We start from the raw sequence: 22,644 nt of genomic DNA, 5'->3' as shown, positions 1-22,644 counted from the left end.
ATTAAAATTCGAAAATTTTTTCTAAAGCCTCCAGGGGACTTCGTTTTCGCACGAAAAAATTTTATGTGCCCTTATTGCATCCGGACCCACAATTAAACTATATGCTTGGAAATTTGTTTTTCTTAGTTTAAAGTTGAACTGTTTCTTTGAAAGTTCATTTACTTGGTTGAAAAATGTTCTCTTCTTTTTCGTAAAAAATTAATCCTTTTATTTCAAAATTTATATGCTTGTTTGAAAACTGATTTAACTTAGTTGATAATTCAACGATTCGGTAGAAAATCAATCTTTCTTAGTTGAAAATTCAAATATTTGATTGAGAATTAATATATTTTGCTGAAAAAATATTTTTTTGTGGAAAATTAATCTTTTTGTTTAAAAATTCAACTATTTTGGTTAAAAATCATCTGTCTTATTCAAATACAATACTATTGTTGAAAATAAAAATTGGTTTGAATATTATTTGAATCACTGGAAACAAAAAAATTATTTATAATATTATCGCGAAACTGTATACACGCCTCGAGTCGGTTGTTTTAAAAAATGCGAAATATTTTAAAGGCTCCGTACTTCAAAAAATTATATCTGGAAAAAAATCAGATACCTGGATAAAACCTGGATTTATCAGGGAATTTTTTTCAGGATTGGAGGAGACACCCTGTTAAAGTCTTTGATTTTTAATTTAATTTTGAGTGTTTGAATTTTAGCCGAGAATGGACAGAACGTTTACCTCCATGCGATGAATGCCAAGATGTTGGAAATGCAGTACGGAAGTTTGCAGAAATGCCCGCGAGTGATCACAGGTAAAATTTTGGAGAAGGAAGATGGAAGTTTTACCCAAGAATTAAGACGGCGAATGCGATATTTGTGTCATTTGCCACTCACAAGCCAGTTTGAGATCGCTGAGATCGAATTGTTGCCACCTCTTGTTTCAGAGGATGTTCGCAAGCAATTTAAAGGTAAGTTTATCTTTTGTGTTACTTTTTGGGAAGTAAGAGATTTTTTTTTATATTCCCGGAAAACCCTGAGATGTCAAGGAATTTTTGCGAAAGCGTGTCTAATTTTTTTTCAATTGCAATATCAAATTTAGGAACAATGAGTTTTCAGTTGTAAAAGTAGCTTTTTATCACTGTATTTAATTGTTTTTTAAATTCTCTTTCCTGATTTGATATGAATTTTTTCAACTGAAAGTTTCATTATTATATTTTTTTTTTCGAAGATTGATCGCTTTTAGTTGTAAATTCAAGTATCTGTTTGAAAATGAATGTATTTTCTTGAAAATTCGTTCATTTTGGTAGAAAGTTATTCTTTTTTTTTCTTGGATATTTTCACCCGTTTGTTTACAGTTTTTACTTTCTTAATTGAAAATTAAACTCTTGTGGAAAAGTGGTATTTTTTGGTTAAATTCAATTGTTTTTTGTGGAAAAAATCCTTTTTTTGCTGAAATATCCACTACTACATTTTTCGATCAGAATTTATTTATTTTTTTTTTAAATAAAATTTAATTTACATGGTTGACATTTAAACTCTTGTGTTAAAAATTAATTTTTTGGAGTAAGATTAATCATTATAATTGAAGATTCCTCTCCGAATGAAAAATAAGATATTTTGTTTAAAATTCTTTTTTCTTTGGCTGAAAATTATACTTTTTTTACTGATCGTTAACTATTCCAGCTGAAACTTGAACTATTTTGTTGAAAAAGTGTTGTTTTTCTGGTAACGATTGAGCAAGATTGAACGCGCCTAGGTCGCGCGACTGATGTTTCTCGCGCTTCGCGCTCGATATTCTTTCAGTTGAGTTCAAATTTTAGAAAATCGACATGTTACATTATACTTTTTAGTCAGATGAAAAATTGTAAAACAAAGCAAGAAAAATCTAAACAAAATGTACAAAAATCGAATTCTTTCGAGCATAATTTGTGCAGTATGTGAGAAATTATGAGAAAATTGTGATTCACTATAATTGCTAAAAAAAAATTTAAACCGACATCAGTAATAACAATATTTTTTTGTGAATATTTCAATTTTATTATTGATAGTTTAGGAGTTAAATGTAGATATAAAAAAACTGTGAGTGCTTTTTGAAAAATGGTAAATAGCAATTTTGTAGGCTTATTCGAGATGAGAAATTTTTCTGTTGACTATTTCACCGTCATTTGCGTTGTTTGAGTGTAAAATTAAATTTTCTATTTTCTTATAACATTTTTCACGTTTAAAACAAAAACTATTCTTTCTATTAAAAAATAGTACAGAGCTATTTTATAGGACCTATGAAAACAAATCATTTTGATCTCTTGTCTTTTTACTGAACCTTGTGTAGTTTCGTGGGAAAGTTGAATAATTACGTTTTTTAGTTTGATTTTCCGTGGCTAAAACCATAAATATTGGCAGTAGAAGGCTGGTTAACGTCCTTGGCCTGTATTTATAGACCACAGATCTGTGTGCAAAAGGAAATTCAAATTAAAAAACTCCTTCGAAAGTTATCGTGTCCTCACACTACAGACAGACCGACAGACAGAAATTTTTGTAAAACCGATTTTTTTCTGCCTCAGGGGGTGTCTAAACGTCGAGAATTGAAGGAAACTGGATAGGGACAAAATCACACAAAACCAAGACATTTCATCTGTATGATGAGAATGTAAAAATGCATTTTTTTGTTTGTAGTGTAATTTTTTGTAACTAAATATTTTACTATTCAATTAATTCTTGAATATTATATTTTTTGGTTGACAAAGTATCTCTTTTACTTGATTTTTTTGTATCTTCTTGGTTGAAAATTCATATTTTTTTTCAAAAATTGAATTATTCTGGTTGAAGATTCATTATTATAGTTGGAAATTCTTTTTTTTTTTAATTAACTATTCCAGTTGAAGATTCATCATTTTAGTAGAAAATTAATCTTTTTGGTTTAAAATGCAACTATTCCAGTTGCAGATTCATCCATTTAGTTGAAAATTCATCACTGTTTCAGAATTTAACTTTTTTTAACTCTTGTTTTAAAAAAAAAAATTTGTTTTTAAATTTTTTCAAACTAAAAATGTAACTATTTTAATTATGTTCAATCATTATAGTTAAAAAATCGACTTTTTTTGGTAGAAATTAATTTTCTTCGTAGAAAATTGTTCTTTTTAGTGGAAAATTCAGATATTGCAGGTAAAAATGCATTTTTTTTGTTTTAAAATCCTATTGAATTCAAATTTCAACCGTTTATTCTTTTTTGTTTTGGTAGAAAAGCAATTTGTTTTTAATTAAAAATTCAACTATTGGGTTTGAAAATTCATCTATATTCTTGAGAGCGCAATATTTTTAATTAAAAAGTTAGGAATTTCAAGTGGTTGAAATTTATTTTAATATAGTACCCACATTAATTTTACCAAGTGCATTAAATTTTAAGTAAAAGAAGGTCATGTAAAAAATAGTTTGAATTATTATTCAAATTCATGGACTTGAGAGGCAAATTCAAGAAATGATTATTATTGATGTTTTTAGTATTATTTAATTAATCGATGGTGCTAGTATATTTAAGAATATCTTGTAATATAGTTTTGCAAAGCTTTCTAAATTAATCTCGTGAAACTGTATACATATTTCGAGTAGATTGTTTAAAAAAATGGAAAATATTTGAATGGGTCCATACTATGAAAAATGAAACCTAAACAAAAACTTGAGATACCTGGGAAAACCCTGAAATTGTCAAGGCACTTTTTGCCAACATTTGGGTGGACACCCTGAAATCAGATCTAATTATAATAAAAACTTTTCATTCCTAAAAATTGTAGATCAATTGGAAATGCGGCAAAGAAAAAGACAACGCAAGGCACGCGAGGAAAAGAAACGAGAAAGGAAAATCAACGAGGAAGAGAATAAACGGATGGGAAGGTTTCCGACTAGAAAGGTTCACATTGAATCCCATCGGCACTTTCCTCAGTGGCAGGCTGAACCACAAACTGGGTAAGTTAAAATTACAAATAAATTTATTATGAAAAGATACTTGGCTTTTTTTAAACTATTTAAATATATAGCATTGACTGTTTTTAACCATTATTTACAATTGTCTTTAACCAAATATGTTTTAGAGTTTCTATACCAACGCCTCCGGAATCAACTGAAGCTTCAAGTTTAGCCAGCAGTCCATCGCTGAGTTCTATTGATGAAGTCTGCACGGTTGAAGAACCAATAATTTGGCCTTCTAATAATAATGCCGATTCGGGTCCGTCTTTTGCGCAAATGCTTCGTCAAAATGCGAGTCGCTCTAGTAACGCCTGGCCTGCCATGAAATCAAGATCAAATCTGCTGTCAGCTGAAATTTCACCTCCTGCGCACAGAGTTGTTGACGAAAATAACGAAGGTTACATTTCTCTGCGCACTGTGAAACCAACTTTTGGTGATGCTTTGGCCCAGGCTTTGGAACAGACGAGTTTAATGGACCCGGGTAATCACTTGTGAATATTTTAATTAAGTCCAGATCTCGTTTATAAAAAAAGTAAATTAAAATCAATTTCAAACCATTCTACTGATCTCAAAATAATTTACCAACAATTTTATGTACAGTTATTAATTTAATCCAAATGTAAAGAACTTTTCCATAATTGTTGAATTCTAAATAATTCCCATTAATATTAATATCTGGTAAAAACCTGGACATGTAAGGGCTTTTTTTTAAAGTCAGGAAATTTTTTCGAAAGCGCGGTTAATTTTTTTTTAAATTGCAATATTAAATTGAATAACAATGATTCATTTGTAAAACAGGGGGTTTATTAGACCTTGAAAACCTAGAACTATCCTTGATTTTTTCACGAAAACTTTGAATTTTAATTATTCTTTTTTTTTCTCTTTTAAAACAGTAATTTTATCGAAACGCGAAGAGTAATTTAAATCCTTTAGACTATTATGAAAGAAGCATCGCGTTTAGAAAAAATATTTCTACTGAAAATTTGCTTATTCGTTCAAGATTTAATTTTTCTTTTGTTTATTACAGAATAAATAAAGATATTTCAAGGTACTTTTTGTTGAGGTGTTCAACTTATAAATTGTACAAATTATTAGTTTAAAATTTCGATGTTAATTCAGCTTAGAATTAGAATAAAGCCATGGCCATACAACGGATTTTTCGAGGGGTTGATCATTTGATTTTTGAGTGTACAACAGATTTAAAGTAAAGATTTCACAGCAATTTCACAAAAATTTTAAAACTTTAAAGATTTAAATGGTTTCAAAGATTAGAAAAGGGGTACAGTACACCAGAGTTCAAAGATTTCAAAAATTTGAAACGATTTCAAGAGGTTTTAAAACATTTTTAGAAGATTTAAAAATATTTCAAATAATTCAATAACTTCAACGAATAAAAAAGATTTTCCAAAAAAAGATTCAAGAAATATTTTATAAACATTTCAAAATATTTCACAAAGATTTCAAGAATTTCAAATATTGAAAAATGGCGTGTATAGTACATTAAAAAGTGTTCACAAAATTTCCCCAAAGATTTTTTTTAGAACAGATCAAAAGATTTCACTAAGATTTGTAATAATTTAAATAATTGCAAGAAATTCGCAAAGATTTCGGGCATGTTGCTAAGATTTCGAAATTTTTCAGGAGATGTCAAAAGATTTCACAAAAGTTTCAAAGATTTCCTCAAAAAGGTTTCAAAACAATACGAGAATTTCATAGATTTCAACAAAAGCACAGTACACCAGATTTGAAGGATTTCAAACCATTTCAAAGATTTTAAACGATTTAAAAATGTTTGACAAGGTTTCAAACGATTACAAAAGATTTCTAAAATATTTGAAAGAATTCTTAAGGATTTCTAAACATTTCAAGAATTTCATAGATTCCAAGAAGGGAATCTGGTACACCAGATTTCAATGATTTCAGAACATTTAAAAGATTTTTCATGATTTCAAAAGGTTTCAACAAATTTGAGAAGATTTGGAAAGATTTTTATAGTTGCAAACGAACAGAAAATATTTTACGAACCAAGATTAAAGAAACATTTCAAAAATGTTTCAAAGCTTTTACAAAGATTTAAAAATATTCCTGAAGATTTCACAAAGACGACTCATGTTCGCAAAAAATTAAGAATTTGTTTATTTACGATTCGGCTTTCTTTAGAAATTTTTGGCCAATACAAAATGAAATGGCTCATTTTTTACATATATGACAAACGCTTATTTTATTATTTGATGTAAAAAAAGGAGACCTGGAAAATTTTCATTTCTTGACCTGGAAAACGTGGAAATGACCTTTAATTTTGTTCCTAAGAATCGCTAGACACCCTGTAAAAGTAGCTTTATATTTCACTTTTGAACTATTTTGTTGAAAGTTCGTTTTATTGTTCGAAATACATTTTTTTAAACTGAAAATTCAACTATTTTGTTTTAGTTGAAAATTGAAATGTTATTAAAATTGTAATCTTTGGTTGAAATATCAACTATGATATATTTTTTGTTGCGCATTCGTCTTTTTCAATAAAGATTTAATCAATTAGTTCAGAGTTACTCTTTTGTTAAAAGTTAATTTTTTGTTTGTTAAGAATTTAGAATTTTAATTGAAAATTCATCTCATTGGTTGAAAAGTTAGCTATTTTGTTGAAAACTCGTTTTTTTTTGTTGGATGAAAATTAATTTTTTTTACTGAAATAATAGCTGGTTCGAAAATTATATTTTTTTAGCTAAGAAATTTGACTTCTTCGTAGAAATTCATCTTTTGGGCTGAAGATTAATCTTTTTGCTGGAAATATAATTATTCCAGTTTAAGACTCATAATTTTATTTGGCAAATTCATGTTTTTTTCTATAACATTTTTCTTCCTTGGTAAACATTAATCTTCTTTGTTGAAAATTCTTCTGTTTGATTAAAAATCAACTATTCCAGTTAAAGATTGATTATTTTGGTTGAAAATTCATTTTTTTTTGTGTCAAATTCAACTATTCCATTTTTTTCATGTTTTAGTTTTGGTTAGATAAAAGGTATCAAATAATTTGATGGTAAATTATTTTTCGTCTTCTGGTCTAAAGTCAATATTTTCTTTAATATTGATTTTTATTTCTAAATTGTGAGAAAAATTCTCTGAAGCTCCGCAATGTTTTGTCTTTTTTTATTTAATGATTTTCACCAGCCAAAGTGTATCAAATAATTTGATTTTAATTTTGTTGTTGTAAATTTTAACGATTTTGAAATAAAAACCAATGTTGGAAATTCATTAGTTTGGTTGAAAATTCAACTTTCTGGTTGAAAATTGGTCTTTTTTAGTTAAAAATTCATAAATTTTTTGAAAATTCGCCCTTTCTGGGTAGAAAGTTAATTTTTCTGTTTGAAAATTAATCGTCTTGTTTAAAAAAACACTTTTTTGCCTAAAAATCCAAGTATTGCAATTAAGTATTTATCATTTTAGTAATCAATTCATCTTTTTGGTTGAAAATAAAACTACTTGGTTAAAAGTTACATTAAATTGTATTAAAAATAAATCAGTCTTTTTTGGTAGATTGACTTCGATGAAGAAGTGCAAGATTTCATCTGATCGGATTAAATTATTTGAGGCATTTTCTTTTTTTTTCAAAAGGGGGAAAAAAGTTTCCAGTCCTTTTGCATTTTTCAAACTTTGAGGTTTTTGGATCACCCTAATATTTATATTAAGGAATATTTCATCAAATAATTCACATATGTGATTAATTTTGTACATTTTTTAGCGCCAGAAAAATTTGAGGAAGCTGGAACGGGAGGAGGTAAAAAGAAGAAAAAGAAAAACAAACCAACAGTGTTGTTTGCGACTGGCATGGCTCGTTCACCTTAGCTTCATTGTATTTAAAAATATACAAGGTTGTGCTTCTTAATTTTTTAAGTTCTTAAAACATAATTATTATTTAATTAGGATCTTCTGGAAACGGAACAAAAATCAGTAGTTCTTGACTTCGCACCACGACATTATGAGATTGCTCTGCGAGAGTATTTTTGTTGTAAAAGATATTACTTGGGTCTGCCATGCTTGTGAATAAAATTCATATTGAATAGACTTGTTCATTTTTCTTTGCCTTCATATTAGATATATGCTAGATTTAATGAAAACCATAAACAAGTAATTATCAGGGTAGAGGTTGGACCGGAAAATGATCGGAAGTTTTAGAGACAAGAAAAGACGGTGACTTTGGTTTTTGACCGAATATTTTACAAATTTTTAGAGAGAAAAAAAATGGTCAAAGTTTTATTTCCATAGTTTTTTAAATAATTGACTTGTTATCTTTTTACATTCTGATATCAGTCAGTTTACAATGTGTAATTCGAAAGTCTTTCAAAATATTCCATTTAAGATTTAATTTTTAAGCTTAAATTGCTCATTTAAAGGATATTAAATTCCAGTTTTAAGGACTTGAAAAATTACAAATCAGAATCGTTTAAAATCGACAATTTGAAATAAAAAACATTTTTATTGTTGATCAATTTTGAATAAATTATAATGATTTTTAAATTGAATTGTACTATAAGTATTAAAAAGTGACTAATTAATTGTACAAGCCGATTCGAAATCAGTTAAAAATTTCGAGATTTCAAAGTAAAAAAAAATGTTTCAGTTTGAAAATCTTCTAAACTATTTTCCATTTTCTTAAAACTTGAAAATAATATATTCATAATTAAAGGCTTTTATTAATTTTCAAGTATTGTTTCAGTCTGCAATTTGAACATTTTAAATTTTTTAATTAAGGAAAAGAATAATTGCTTAATATTTAGAAATTCAGTAATTATAAATCAAACGTTTAAAAGTAAACTTTGAACGTTACAATTCGTATTGTTCTATTAAAAGAATTAAAATTTTTAAGTCAGATTTTAACCACATTTCGAACTCAATATTTAGAAGCTTTTTAAAAATAATTCTGAAAGTCTAAAAATAATAAAGAATATTTTCTTAAGATACCTAGGAAAATTATTTTTTTTTTCTTATTTTAAAAATTAATTTTAAGAGAATAATTCAAATGATTTTTAAAAAAATTCAAAAATTTTCAATAATGAATCTAGAAGATTTGAAGGAAAGTATTTTGCAGGGTTTTTACATTATTTTAGGAAAAATTTTCGTGATAATTACTAGTAAAAAATCAGTTTTAAAGATATTTAGAAGGTCTGAAAAATTTCAAAAATGATTTAAAATTTGAAAAAATGTAAAATATGTGTGTTTTCAAGATTTTGAAATGAAAATTTCAAGATTTTTAAGCATTTTTAAAACGAAAATAATTTATCTTCTAATTTAAAAAGTGTTCATTTTCTTTAAAAAAATTTCTTAGTGTCCTACTAATTAGGGTTGCTACAAAACTTGTAAGTCAGGGAATTTTAAATAAGTTATTAGAATTTTTTTAGCCGTGCTTTTTTCAATACAATAATAATTACTGGTATTACTTTACGGCACATTTGCAAACAGATACGATTCAATTTTTCCAGAAAAATAATATATTCCACATGTTTTAAAAATGTTATGGTGTCTACTTTACTTGGAAACATGGAATTGTCAGGACATTTTTATATACCTTCTTATGTTAGGAAATTTTTTGGAGAACGTGCCTAATTTTGATTAAATTGCAATATGAAATCCAATAAAAATAATTCTTTATTTGTAAAAGTAGTTTTATATTACTGTTTTTTTTTTAAATCAGTTATTTTTTTGGTTTGAAAATCCGTTCTTTTGGTAGAAGATTAATCTTTTTGGTTGAAAAATCAACAATTTGTTAAACATTTTTCATTCTTTTGATTGAAAAATCTTTTTCAGTTAAAAATTTAACCCATGCAGGCCTCTTAGACTATCCTATTTTCAAGATTTGGTTCCTGCGTTACCCTATGTGCAGCCCTTAATTGTATAACATTTTTTTTCATTAATTCTGAGGATCAGTTGATAAGTTGATCAAAGGAATTTAAATATTCTTACTTATTTTTTCAAATCCTTAGGGTTTTTAAGAATTTTAGGAAATAGCAAGGAATTTCAAAAGATTTTAAAGGATTTCAAATATTTTGGGTATTTTAAAAGATTATAAAGAAAATTTTAAAAGATTCGAATTTTTGTAATTAATTTGGAATTCGCCCTGAATTATTTAAAACTTTTGAATTATTCTAAATTCTACTCAATTTAATAGATTTTTTAAAAGTTTCCGTTTAATTCATCTTGTAATCTTTGAAACTCTCCTAAAATTATCAGGCATTTCATCAAATCCTTTGAAATTCTCTTTTCATTTTTCTGAACCTAATTAAAACTTACTTAATTCAATGCATTTTTGTATGTTTTCGAATTTTTTGTATTCACTTGATTGTTGTAATGAATTTTATCGAATTCTTCTCCTTTCTCTTAAATTTCCTTTAAATTTACTTAAATTTGATTATAATCTATCACATTTTTTTGGAGTAAAAACAAATTTCCAATTCATTTGAAGAGATTTGAAAATTTTTTTTAATTCATCCTCAATTCTTTTAAATTCTTTTGGAATATTTTTAATTTAATTGAATTCTTCTTAATTTACTCAATTATATTTAATTCAATGGATGTTTTTGATTTTTTAAACGTTTTTATTCAATAGGTCCTAAATTCTGGTAACCTCCCCTTAAATTCTTCGGCATTTCATCAATTTCTATAAAGTTTTCTTTATATTTCTAAATTATTATCAATTCATTGAATTTTTTTTATTCATCTTGAATTTTGATGAATTTCATCAAATTCTTCTCGGTTAGCTCGAATCTCCTCTAAATTCATTTCAAGTTGACGGAAATTAATGGAATTTTTTGACTTCAAACATTTTCCAATTGATTTTAATATTTTTGAATTTAACTCGAATTCTTTGGCTAGAAGTTAGTAGAGTTTCAAAGATGTGAAGAGCTTTTAAGTTTTTTTTTTAATTCACTCTCAAATCGTTTAAATTATTTATAATTTTCTTAAATTGTATTAATTAACTTGAATTCTTTTAAATTTTCTTATTCATTTGAATTCTGTCGAATTTAACTTGAATTTTATTGTAATCATTAGTCACTTCGTTGGTTAGAAGTTAATAGGGTTTCAAAGATTTTAAGAGATTTTAAGTTTTTTTTAACTCACCCTGAATTATTTTTAATTCTTTGGAATCCTCTTGACTTCTTTTTTAATAACTTGAATTATTTTAAATTTACTCAATTCTATTTAATTTAATGGATTACAATTTTTTGTAAGTTTTTATTTGATTGATCCTAGATTCTTTAAAACTCACCTTGAACTTTTATGAATTTTATCGATTTCGGCTTGTTTGCCTTAAATTCCTCTGAGTGTATTCCAAATTATCGGAAACTAATGAAACTGTTTGACTTTAAAGAATTATCCAATTCGTTTTAAATTTTACTTGAATGGTTTTAAAATCTTCTGAATTTATCCTGAGTTTGTTACGCTTTGAGCGCGAAAAAGTGCCCTATGCGCGTGACAAATTCTACCCTTTGGTCCCTATATTTTATTTCATAGGGATTATAAGGCCTGCCCATGTTGTAAACTGTTTTCTTTTTTAAATTGAATTTGACTTTTTTTGATAAAAAATTAACCTTTTTTTTTGTTAAAATATTAACTACTACCATACATTTTTAATTGAGAATTCATATTTTCCTGATGAAAATTTAATTTCTTAGTTAAAACTTTAACTCTTGTTAAAAATTGACTTTTTCAGTTAAAGATTCATCACTTTAATTAAAAATTGATTCAATATACATTGAAAATGAGATACTTTCTTGAAAATTAATTATTCTACGAAAAATTTAACTATTCCAATTGAAACTTAAACTATTTTGTTGAAAATTATATTTTTTTGTAAAAAATTAATTTTTTTAACTGAAAATGTATTTATTCGGGTTGAATATTCCATCATTGTACTTAAGAATTCATCTCCTTAGTCGAAAATTAATTTTGTTTACTAAAATTTGTTTAATAATCAATTTTTGGTTGAAAAATAATCTTTCTTAATTGAAAATTCATCTATTTTAGCAGAAAGTTATCTTTTTAGTGTAAATTTAATATTTTTGTTGAAAATACAATTATTTTAATTAAGGAATACAGGATTCACCATTTCAGGTGAATTTTCATCTTTTTGGTTTAAAATTTAACTATATCCAGTTGAAGATTCATAATTTTACGTGAAAATTCATCACATTGCTTAGAAATGTAACTATTTTTTTTAATTAGTTTTTTTTTGTTCAAAATAATTATTTTTTAACTGAAAATGGAACTGTCCAAATTTAATATTCCATCATGTTGCTTGAACATTCATCCCTGGTCGAGAACTAACTTTTTAAACAGAAAATTTAAATATTCAGTTTATGGTTGACAATTTATCTTTTTTAGTTAAAAATGCATTTTTTCTTTTGAAAATTCTTCGTTTTTTTTTTTTGGTAGAACTTAATCTTCTTTGTTAAAAAATTAGCTATTGTAGTTAAAGATTCATCATTTTAGTTTCAAATTCATATTTTTTGATTCAAATTCAACTATTGCAATTGAACCTTCCTAATTTTAGTTGAAAATTCATCACTTTGTTTGAAAATGTAACTTTTTAAAACTATTTTGTTATTGTCCGAAACTATAATTTTTAAACTGAAAATCAAATTATCCCAATTAAATATTCCATCATTTTTGTTAAAAATTCATCTCCATTGTTGAAGATTATTTTTTTAACTGAAAACTTAAGTATTCAATTTTTGGTTGACAATAATTCGTTTTCAGTTGAAATGCATGTGTTTTATTGAAAATTCGTATTTTTTGTTAGTAATTAATATTTTTGGTTGAAAATTCAACCATATTAAAAATGTACATTTTTGTTTAAAATTCCTTTTGTTTGAAAAATAATTTTTCAACTAGATTTAACTATTCCATTATTGGTTGAAAATGTATATTTTTCAGTTAAAAATTCTGTAGTTGGTTAAGAATTAATATTTTTTAGTTGAAAATTTAACTAATCTGTAATAAATGTATGTATATTTACAGAAAATCATATTTTCTGTTAAAAATTAATCTTCTTGTTTAAAAAATCAACTTTTTTGTTGAAAAATCAAGTATTTCAGTTAAATATTCATCATTCTAGTTAAAAGTTAATTCTTTTGGTTTGAAAAGAGAACTACTCAGTTGAAAGTTAATCTCCCTTGATAAAAATTCATCTTTTTGGTTTAAAATTCATATATTTCTAATTGAAAATTCATCACTTTGGTTGAAAATTTGTTGTTTTTTTTTGGTGTGGAAAATTCACGCAATCACGTATTTTGTTGAAAAATCTGAATTTTTAGTATATAAAGGTAAAATAATAATTTTTTGAATTATTATTCAGATTCAAGGATTTTTGTGGACAGTTGAGGATTTGATGAAGTATGTTAATTTTTAGTATTATTTATTTAATTGATTGATGGTGCGTTAATATATCAAAGAATATCTTGTGCAAATGTAATTGATCAAAAAATTCTAAATTAAATATATATTAATTGAATCTCTATAGAAACAGAATCAAATTCTTATTTATAATGAACTCGCGAAACCTATTTAAAAATGTGAAATATTTGAATGGTTCTGTACTATTCAAAAAGGTACCTTGAAAAAAACTTGAGATACCTGGAAAAAAACCCTAGAATTGCCAGGGAATTTCTTCCAGGATTTGAATTGACACCCTGATCTCAAAAGTATGAAGGTAAGCATTTTTGAAGCATTTAAAATATATAATGCCAAGTGAGAGACTCAAAGAAATTTAAACAATTGCGATTTTAGGGTTTTGGAAGCGGTTTTTACATCTTTAATCCTTTAAACTTAAATCAGAGATATGTCTGTTAAATGTATATCTAGGGAATCTAGGGAATTTCTAGGGAGATTTCTTCAAGTGAAGAAGAAGCCACCACTCCATCAGGTAGTGAAAGCGTATGAAATTGATGAAAGATGGCCAGAGAAGATGTAAAAGAAGGAAAACTGGCAGGTATCTGTGAAAAGCGTGAAAAATAAAATCGGAAAATGGAGTCTGATCACTATTCGGATGAATATGAATCCACTGAAGAAGAAGTTGAAGGCTGTTATGCTGGATTTCTGAAAAAATATGATTACGACTATATCTGGTTTGGAATAAGTCTTGAAAATTTGACTATCCGTGAGTATTCATAAAATAGAAAAATATTAAAACCCATTTTCCTAGGTTAGGTTTTCCTACCAAATATTTTTTACAATATATTATTGAAATTTATTTTTCAAAGAGAAAAAATTATACTCAATAAAATGCGTTATAGTGTTCAAAAAAAAATCTTTTTTAAAATTAAAGCCCCACCTGGTGAAGAAGTCTGTGCAATTACTGATGAGCGTTCAAACTACACACATGAAAAACACAAAGCTGTAAGTTTTTTTGTTTTTTAAAATTAAATAATACTATTTCTACAATTATAATTTTTTAAACAGAAAATGTGCCCAAAAAAATATACCGCAGAGTGCAAGCCACTAAATGACGAATATTTACTTTTTTTTGTAAATAAGTGCATCTTTTGAATTTCAATGAAGTTTTTCACTTTAAAGTTTTGAAATCAAGTGCTATGATAATCTTCAACTTTTTATTTTGATATTAATTATTTTCAGATATTACACTCAGCATTTAAATAAGTCAAGAATGACTAATTTGCAGCCACTTTTGTTTTATTCAAATAATGCTCAATCGACTACAGCCAAGTCAGTCAAACAGGCCCATTTTCAAACAAAAATGGAATAGTTCAATTTTCAAAAAAAAAAAATATATATTAATTTTTAAGACAAGTAAAACTATTTTCCAAGAAAATAGTTAAATCTTCAACAAAAGAGATGAACCTTCTACTTAATTGATGAATCTTTAACAAAAAAAATGACTTTTTAATAAACTAGGTTTAACTCTCCACCAAGTAGTTTTAAACTGTAAAAATGTAAATCAATTTTAAACAAAATCGTAAAATTTTTCACCACATAGATGAATTTTCAAATTAAATGATGAATTGTTAACCCTACCCTACCTAAAGAAATCTTTGAGTTTTCTTTAGAGAAGTAGCCTGGCCCATTTGAGTCTATAAAGAAAATCGATTTGAAACAAAATAGTCTCGGAGATAGTTTGAGAGATTTGGGTCCTTTTCAAGATCCTTTTAGTGGTCCTTTTAAGATTGGTGCGACGGTAATATAATGTTCCTTTTGTATTCGTCACGTACCGGGCGGGCAGATTTATTTGCAGTAATTGGTCGTGGCTAATCCGCTCTCCCTTTTTAAATTTCTCTTCAAATTATTAACAATTTTTTTTAATTGATGAATTTTCTCATTATACTTATTTATAAATACAATTTTCTAGTTGAATTCAAAAATGTTGTATTTTTTGGCGTATCTCATTCCATTTACGAGAAACGTTCTATTAAGTCCAATTTTAAGGATTAAAAAAAAGTTAGATATCTGAAGTCATCGAAACCCGTAGATTCCGAATTATTATGTTTTAGGCTGTTAACTATGAAATTTAAAAAAATCTACTTCTAAATTTTAATGCGAAAGCTTAACAATGGACCCTTGAGTGTCGGCAACTCTATTGAGATAGCCACTCTGCTTGTTATTTATGATCGTATTCTTATTTCAATTTCGGAAAGGATATTTTAAAACCTTCAGACCATTTAAACGAGCTTCCTGAACCTTTAAAAATATCTACCTGAGTGCCTGCGGAGAATTTCTCTGAGCTTCTTTGACCTAAAGAATTTTTAGTATATACTCAAAGATTCTTTTCGATAGGGTAATAATGAATTTTTATCAAAGCAGTTTAACCTTCGCCTACCCTTAGTTGAATTTAAAAAAAAATTAATTTGCAGCGCAAAAAAGATGAATCATCAACCAATAAAAACGACTAAAAAAAATAATAGTTGATATTCCAACTAAAAATATTTTTATTTAAAATAAGAACTGCCCCTATTTCAAGAAAAAATACTTTAATTTGAAATAAAAAATATTGGAATTTAACCGAACAGATGAATTTTCTTTCAAAAATTTTATTTTTTGCTGAAACGAATTTAGAAAAGAATGCATGAAGTTTCAAGAAAATAGTTGAGTTTCTAACTGAAAAAGACCAATATTTAAACAAAACTGGATGAAATAAATGTTGAGTTAACAAAATTATTTTTTTAAACAACGAATTTTCAACAAAGTAATTACATTATCAACCACAGAAATAAGTTTTTAAATAAAATAATAAATTAGTAACAAAGAAAACTGCATTTTTAACAACTTATTTGAAGTTTCAACCAAGTAGTTGAATGTTTAACAAAACAAAAACCACAACATAAAAGATTTATCTTCTACCATTAAAGACAAATTGATATAATGACCAAATCAGTAATTTTGAAGTCTAAGCAAAGTCATTTGAATGACGTAATCAATACCTTTCACTATTTAAATCAGTAATTTTGATTGATCTAATCCGTAACTTTCAATCTGTTAATCAGTCGTTTATGGTAATCTGCTATAACGACTGTTTTGTCAGTCAAAATGACTGATCTTTCAGTCAAAACAGGCTTGATGGAATTTGTCATTCAATACTTTGACTGATTTAAATTTAGAGTTTATTTCCAAAATTGTAATATGCTTCAAATTCAAATGCGTAAATTTTCCAATTGTTCAATTACGCCAAATGTTGGAATTTTAACTTTCAAAGGCTTGCAATTTAAACAGTGATTTTATTTTGTATGGTTCTATAGTTGAATTGTTGTTTTAAATTGTATAATTTTATACGTCTTCATGTAAAGTTATTTTTTGTCTCCTAAAATTAAAAATTGCGATATTAAAAGAAATGCTTCAAGTTTTTTAATTCATCATTTATGAGGTATTATTTCATTCTCTGTTTAAACATATGATATTTAAAAATACAATTGTTTGTTTAACATCTACAAAATTATTCTATTAAAAACTAGAGTAATATGATACAGCGAGTATTAAACGTTTTTTTTTACCTTATAGAATGATCTAATATAATTATTTAAATTTGGTAAATTTGACTATTTTCCACCCAAATTATTTCGGATTTTAAAAAAATCTTTAGAGCCCACATAGAAGATTCTTTACTTTAGATTTGAATGACAGGTCTGTTATGTGTGTGTATGTATTAAAAAATTATTCCCTGACTTTAGAATCATGTTAGCAGGGTAGTTAAAATAGTGTCAAGTGTTAAAATTAAAATAATATTCTGTTATCAGGAATAATTAATAGCAAACTCGATTTTCTATTTTTCTAAAGAGCTATAGACTGAAGAAATAATTTGATTTTTTTATTGAAAAATGCAGTTGTTTTCCTTTGTAAAATTTATTCAAAAGAATGAATATTCAAAATTCATTTACATTTTTTAAATTGTTACATTAGACAAAACGAAAGTTTGTGAAAATTATAAAGAGTGACGCCAAAATAGGCTGTTTTTTCGCCTATTTTTGAACCTCGCTAGCGAACTGGTGAAAAAATATAAAAATATGTTACAGGTATTTAATTACTCGTAATTAAAAACCAAAGTTTTAGCTACCTATTTAGCCTATCCTATTTAGCAGTTGAGAAGACCCCAAAAATTAAAAAATAGGAAATACCACTAATTAAAAAATCATTTTTCATTGTATTTGTTCTATAAAATAAACTTTACAAGGGGTTTATGTGAAAAATGATTTTATAATTAGTGGTATTTTCTATTTCTTATTTTTTTGTATCTTATCAACCCCTAAATAGGGATAATTTTTTGAAGTTGTTAAGAAACGAAAAGCGATGCTCATTTTGATTTTCAATGACGATTAATTTGATACTTGTAACATATTTTTATATTTTTTTCACCAGGTCGCTAGGGTGGTCCAAAAAATAGGCGAACTTTGGCGTCACTCTGATCTTGAAAATGTTTCAAATTGAATAATATATGATTAAAATTTCCATAATTATGCAACTTAAAATGTTGAACCTTTATAATTGAAAAGGTTCGTAAACCTTTAAATTTTATGATTTTAAATTTTCATCATAATTTTAACGAATTCTCAATTAATAAATAATTATAATTATAATAATAATTAATAAATATCATATATTCTACAAACTTGAAAAAATAATTTAAAACTATGTAATTTAACGATCCTAATTTAAATGTGTACAAATTCGATTTAAGTTAAAAAAGAAATGAAATTGTTCGATTATATCGAAATTCAAGGAAGAATTACAAGATAAATAACTGATATTTTATAGATATTTTTTATTTAACACAAATTTAATCAATTATAGAATTTAAAACGATTTTAAAAACTATTAAAAACTAGCTTTTAACAGTTCAGCCAATTTAAGCGCAGTTTTTAATTGATGTTGAATACATTTTTTTAAATATATAATCCATATAGTCTTAAATTAATCTAAAGATTTGTGAAAATTTAAACAAGCTTCTTTCTCTTACTTGTTCTTAAATACAGAAACGTGAGATTTTCTTTGAGAATAAAATAAACTCGAAAAAGATTGATGAAGATATTTTTCGAAGAGGTAATATTCTTGATTATTTGAACGAATTAAAACATATAAATGTAGTTTATTTATCAAATTGTATGTTTTGTCGGGGTTTTTATATCGCCGTGAATGGATTTTCAATTGCCTAAGGAATTTAAGAAAATAAATTCTTGAATGAAACAAATAATTTAAAAAATAATTGCCCCTATTTTTCTCTTTTTCACGAAAAAGTACCGTACTCCCCCTTTTTGAGCTCTTTTTGGTTCATGATCCCTGTTAATGTTTTTTATAAAATTAAAAAGAATGTTTTCCACCTTAAAAATTTACTAACTAGAATTTTTAACAGATGTTGCAGTACAGCGATTTGGGATACGTGGCTCTACTCGAAGAAAAATGGGATGAAGCTATAGTTTTATACACGATGGCACTTAGTCTACACAAAAGTCATCCTAATTTATATCACAACAGATCCTTTGCCTACGAGCAAGTGGGAAAATATGAAGAAGCACTGCAGGATGCTAGTCAAATACTTAACTATGGGTTTTATTCCCGAATGGGTAAAATATCGACATTTTTCTGCTTAAAGGATGCCCTTGAATATTACAATAGAGGCTTACAAATCCGTGAATACGAGGGTGATAGTGTAAGGGAATTTTGTGACAATCTCAAAGAAGTGGTTTTATTAACAAAAGATCGATTAGAATATTTTTTGCACTCGAGGCTCGAAAATAATACAAGAACTGGATGGGACAATACCGATCCAATCGATTATGATGATATCGAAAAATTCATTTACAATTTATTCGCTGATTCATGCCAAGATTATAAATTATTCAAAGAGTCCTATTTCGAAAATAAATCGGCATTATCGGCTGTTTTCAGCATAATATTTGATCCTCTTGGAGTGCCTGAACTTGATTTAACTCACATAATTATTTCATTGTACATGGTTGTTTGTGCATATTTGAAATTAAAAGAATACCCGAAGTGTATCGAATTGTCAGCAAAATTACTTCAGGTTGCTCGTGAAAATCAATTAGGCTTGAAAAATATGAGCAAGATTTTCGATATAATATCGAAGGCTATCGTGAGGATGTTAAATGGGCAGCAAGGGAAATCTTATAATAATATATTTTTGATGATTCAGAGAATTACAGAAGTGAAAATCCCATTTAATAAAGAGCAATTTCTAAAGGATGTGGTAGATATTATTAGTGTTGGAGATGTATATCCAGAGGAAAATCTACTTATTACACTGAAAGGTATGATTCCCTCTTCTTTAATTGGTAGAAAACCCCATTATTAACAAAATCTGTTAATATTGAGTTTTTCAATTTTTTTATACAATATTTAATAATTTATAATTGAAAGTGCTTGAAATTAAAAAAAAAAATGGAAAGAATTTGAATTGAAAATCTACTAAATCAAACAATTTTAGATTCGGTAAAATGTTGAAAAAGGGCAATATTTCGAATGGAATGAAAAGGAATTAAACTTGTATTATTTCTAAATGAAAGTGCGTTTGAAATTAAGAAATTTTTAATTAGAAGCTCTCAAAATTTTTTCATTTTTACTAAACACTTTAAAAATGAGATAATTTTATTGAAAAAGAGTTGAATTCTATCATTTGTAATTCAAAGCGTTGAAAATTGATCAATTTTATTTTATGTTCAATTAAAGAATCCCGAAATTGAATGATTTTAGGACAATTTCGAAATGTTTAAAAGTGAATAATTTCAGATTAGAATTTTGTAAACTGGATTTGAAACTGTATTAGTTCTAATTAAAGACGTTCAAAATTAAATAATTAAAAGTGATTAACCGTTGAATTCCAACCATTTTATTTCAAAACAATAAAAATTGACAATTGAATCTCGAAATTGAATTATTTCAGAATCAAATTTCGAAAATAAGAAAATTCGATTTTGAAAACTGGACCTAAAATTGTATAATTTCTAATTGCATTAGAAATTTAATAATAAAACATTTAAACTTTTGAACTTGAACCATTTTTAATTCGAAGCGACTAAAATTTGATGGTTTGAAATTAAAAAATAGGTTGAATGTTTCAAAGTCAAAGCTTTTGAAATTCTAGAATTTTCAAATTATTATTACATTTAAAAAAATTATAATTCAACTTTAAAATGGAATCCTGAATCGGTAAGGCTATCGACTAAAAATAATTGTACAATAATAGAAATTAAATTCTCAATATAAATCAAAAATATTTTAGGGTGGCCTCTAAAAACAAAAATAATTTTAGGTAATTTCCGGGTTATCAAACATTTTTCTAGATTATTAATGATGCTTATGTTCAATAGAAAGAGCATGAAGAACATTATTGTAACATAAGTGAAAATAAATCTTTTTAATTGATATTAAGAGCTATGAGCCTTATAAGAATATTGTATTTGCTCAAAACCTACTGAATTCTTATTTTTACGAATAAATAATAAAACTTTGATTAAAAAAATACAAAAAGAACCCTTAATTCTAAAAAGTCAAATTTAGTTTTTGCCTAAAAGATTAAACTGTTTTAAAATTGGGAACTGAAAACTAATTATAAATCCAGTGGTATCAAGTGCAACTAAACGTGATTGGACACATTTTTCATAACTAAAAAATGTGATTTCTATCCAAAAAAAATCACTGTTATTTTAACGATTAAAAATCAAAGAATTTTAAATATAGTAAAGCTTCATTGTTAAATTATTCTAAAGACGGTGAAAATTGGATGATTTCTAGTTAAAAACTTTCTATACAATTTAAACATGAAGCTTTAAAAATTAAACAATCCCAAACTTCGGTTTAAATTAAAGCACTCTTAAATTGGTATAATCTTCATATTGCGCATCATGATTAAAATTTTTTTTAATTAGCGGAAACAGGAGCTTTATTGTGGATAGAATGAATGAATTAAAGATTATTACATATATTATTCAGATTCTAAATTATATTTTTATTTCTTAACCATTTTTCTACGCTTTTTCTAGGAGAAGACAGTAATCGTGATGAAGCTAAAGCAATGGAAGCATATACTGTAAGCTTCAATACTTAATTAATAATTTAAAATCAATATTATTTTGAAAGGATGCATCTAAGCTTATTAATTTCATTTAACAGGTAGCAATGTTGAAAGACGAACGTGATTTTCAATTAGACACGATGAAACTGCTTTATACAATACAGATTTTCACTGAAGCAGTCGATAATGACCATGATGAAGAATTGAATTATTATAATAGGTCTTTAGCCTACATGAGAGCCTTTATATACGAAGAAGCAATTGAAGATGCTAAGAAAGTTATTGCTCTAAAACCTAATTGGAGTGAAGGCTATTTTCAAAAAGGAAATGCTCTTTATTTTCAGAGTCCAATTAATAACATACTTGAGGCAATTGAATGTTACGAAAAAGGTCTAGAAATAGACCCACACCGCAAGGATATAGAGAGGATTTTAGTTGATCTAAAAATTGCTTTCAAAGTAGGAAAACAGGTCAAAGAAGCATTGGCGAAACTGAGAAAAAATTCCAATGAGATCCTTTTCGAGGATCCTTTATTTTGGTCACTAATTCGAGACTTTTTTTATGGGAATATTGTAGATACATTAGTTAATCCACTAATGAAGACGATTTTGGATGTAGTTTATGGATCAAAAGGTTCAGAAAAGGAAGAAGAAGAAGCATCCAGGGCACCCGAAAATATTACTTATATCCTCGGAATTGCAGCTACTCATTTTTCAAGGAAGAATTATCAAAGAGGTATCGAATTATGTGAGAAAGGGATCCAAATTTCCCGGGATAAGAAAATGGAATGGGAAAATATTTCGAGAGCTTTGAGGCTCATTGGTGATGGATATGAAATAATAGGTGATCATAGACAGAAAGAATTTTATTATAGAAAATCCGAATATGAGAGAAGAAATAAAAACTAAATTTTATAAAAAAAGGTTAGTCAAATTAGACGCTGCACGCCTAAAAAGGGGTTACGTAGCCTAAAAATAACTAAACAATGCCGCAAGAAGGGATTTTCAGTTTATATTCTTTCCATGATAGGAAATTTTTGATACTTCGATTCATAATTTTAAAATAATAGTATTTTTTGTTATTATATAAACTAAGACAAAAATTCGTAGATTTTTAATATGATAGATTTTATAAAGGAAAGATGACGATGTAAAAAGTTATTTCTGTAAAGTATT

At 26.4% G+C, this 22,644-nt stretch overlaps 2 protein-coding genes across 2 annotated transcripts in view; both read left to right on the top strand.

Annotated features, from left to right (window-relative positions):
* Positions 1-8,007, top strand: part of LOC117181483 (RING finger protein 10) — a 27,224-nt gene extending 19,217 nt beyond the window's left edge. Inside the window, exons 9-12 of the mRNA XM_033374187.1 lie at positions 705-956; positions 3,777-3,948; positions 4,074-4,429; positions 7,685-8,007. Of these exons, the coding sequence (XP_033230078.1) occupies positions 705-956; positions 3,777-3,948; positions 4,074-4,429; positions 7,685-7,788 (884 nt within the window). The 3' untranslated portion in view covers positions 7,789-8,007. The remainder of the gene's footprint in view (positions 1-704; positions 957-3,776; positions 3,949-4,073; positions 4,430-7,684) is intronic.
* Positions 8,008-13,876: 5,869 nt separating this feature from the next.
* Positions 13,877-22,391, top strand: LOC117181816. The gene is made up of 5 exons (XM_033374786.1): positions 13,877-14,095; positions 14,264-14,334; positions 18,791-19,706; positions 21,438-21,484; positions 21,568-22,391. Exons 1-5 carry the CDS (start codon positions 13,963-13,965, stop codon positions 22,375-22,377), a joined length of 1,977 nt encoding a protein of 658 aa, XP_033230677.1. The 5' UTR covers positions 13,877-13,962; the 3' UTR covers positions 22,378-22,391.
* Positions 22,392-22,644: the final 253 nt, after the last annotated feature.

Source organism: Belonocnema kinseyi, chromosome 10 (assembly GCF_010883055.1).
Source record: "Belonocnema kinseyi isolate 2016_QV_RU_SX_M_011 chromosome 10, B_treatae_v1, whole genome shotgun sequence".
NCBI classification, from domain to species: domain Eukaryota; kingdom Metazoa; phylum Arthropoda; class Insecta; order Hymenoptera; family Cynipidae; genus Belonocnema; species Belonocnema kinseyi.
The sequence above is the reverse complement of the archived record's forward strand: the minus strand, read 5'-3'. Positions and strand labels throughout refer to the sequence as shown.

What these genes read in the sequence shown, in the direction of transcription:
- LOC117181816 (XM_033374786.1), top strand. Translation starts at nt 13,963, where the DNA reads ATGGAGTCTGATCACTATTCGGATGAATATGAATCCACTGAAGAAGAA. An exon ending in CACATGAAAAACACAAAGCT is followed by an intron (nt 14,335 to 18,790) that starts GTAAGTTTTTTT and finishes AATTTTTAACAG; the next exon opens with ATGTTGCAGTACAGCGATTT. An exon ending in TCTACTTATTACACTGAAAG is followed by an intron (nt 19,707 to 21,437) that starts GTATGATTCCCT and finishes CGCTTTTTCTAG; the next exon opens with GAGAAGACAGTAATCGTGAT.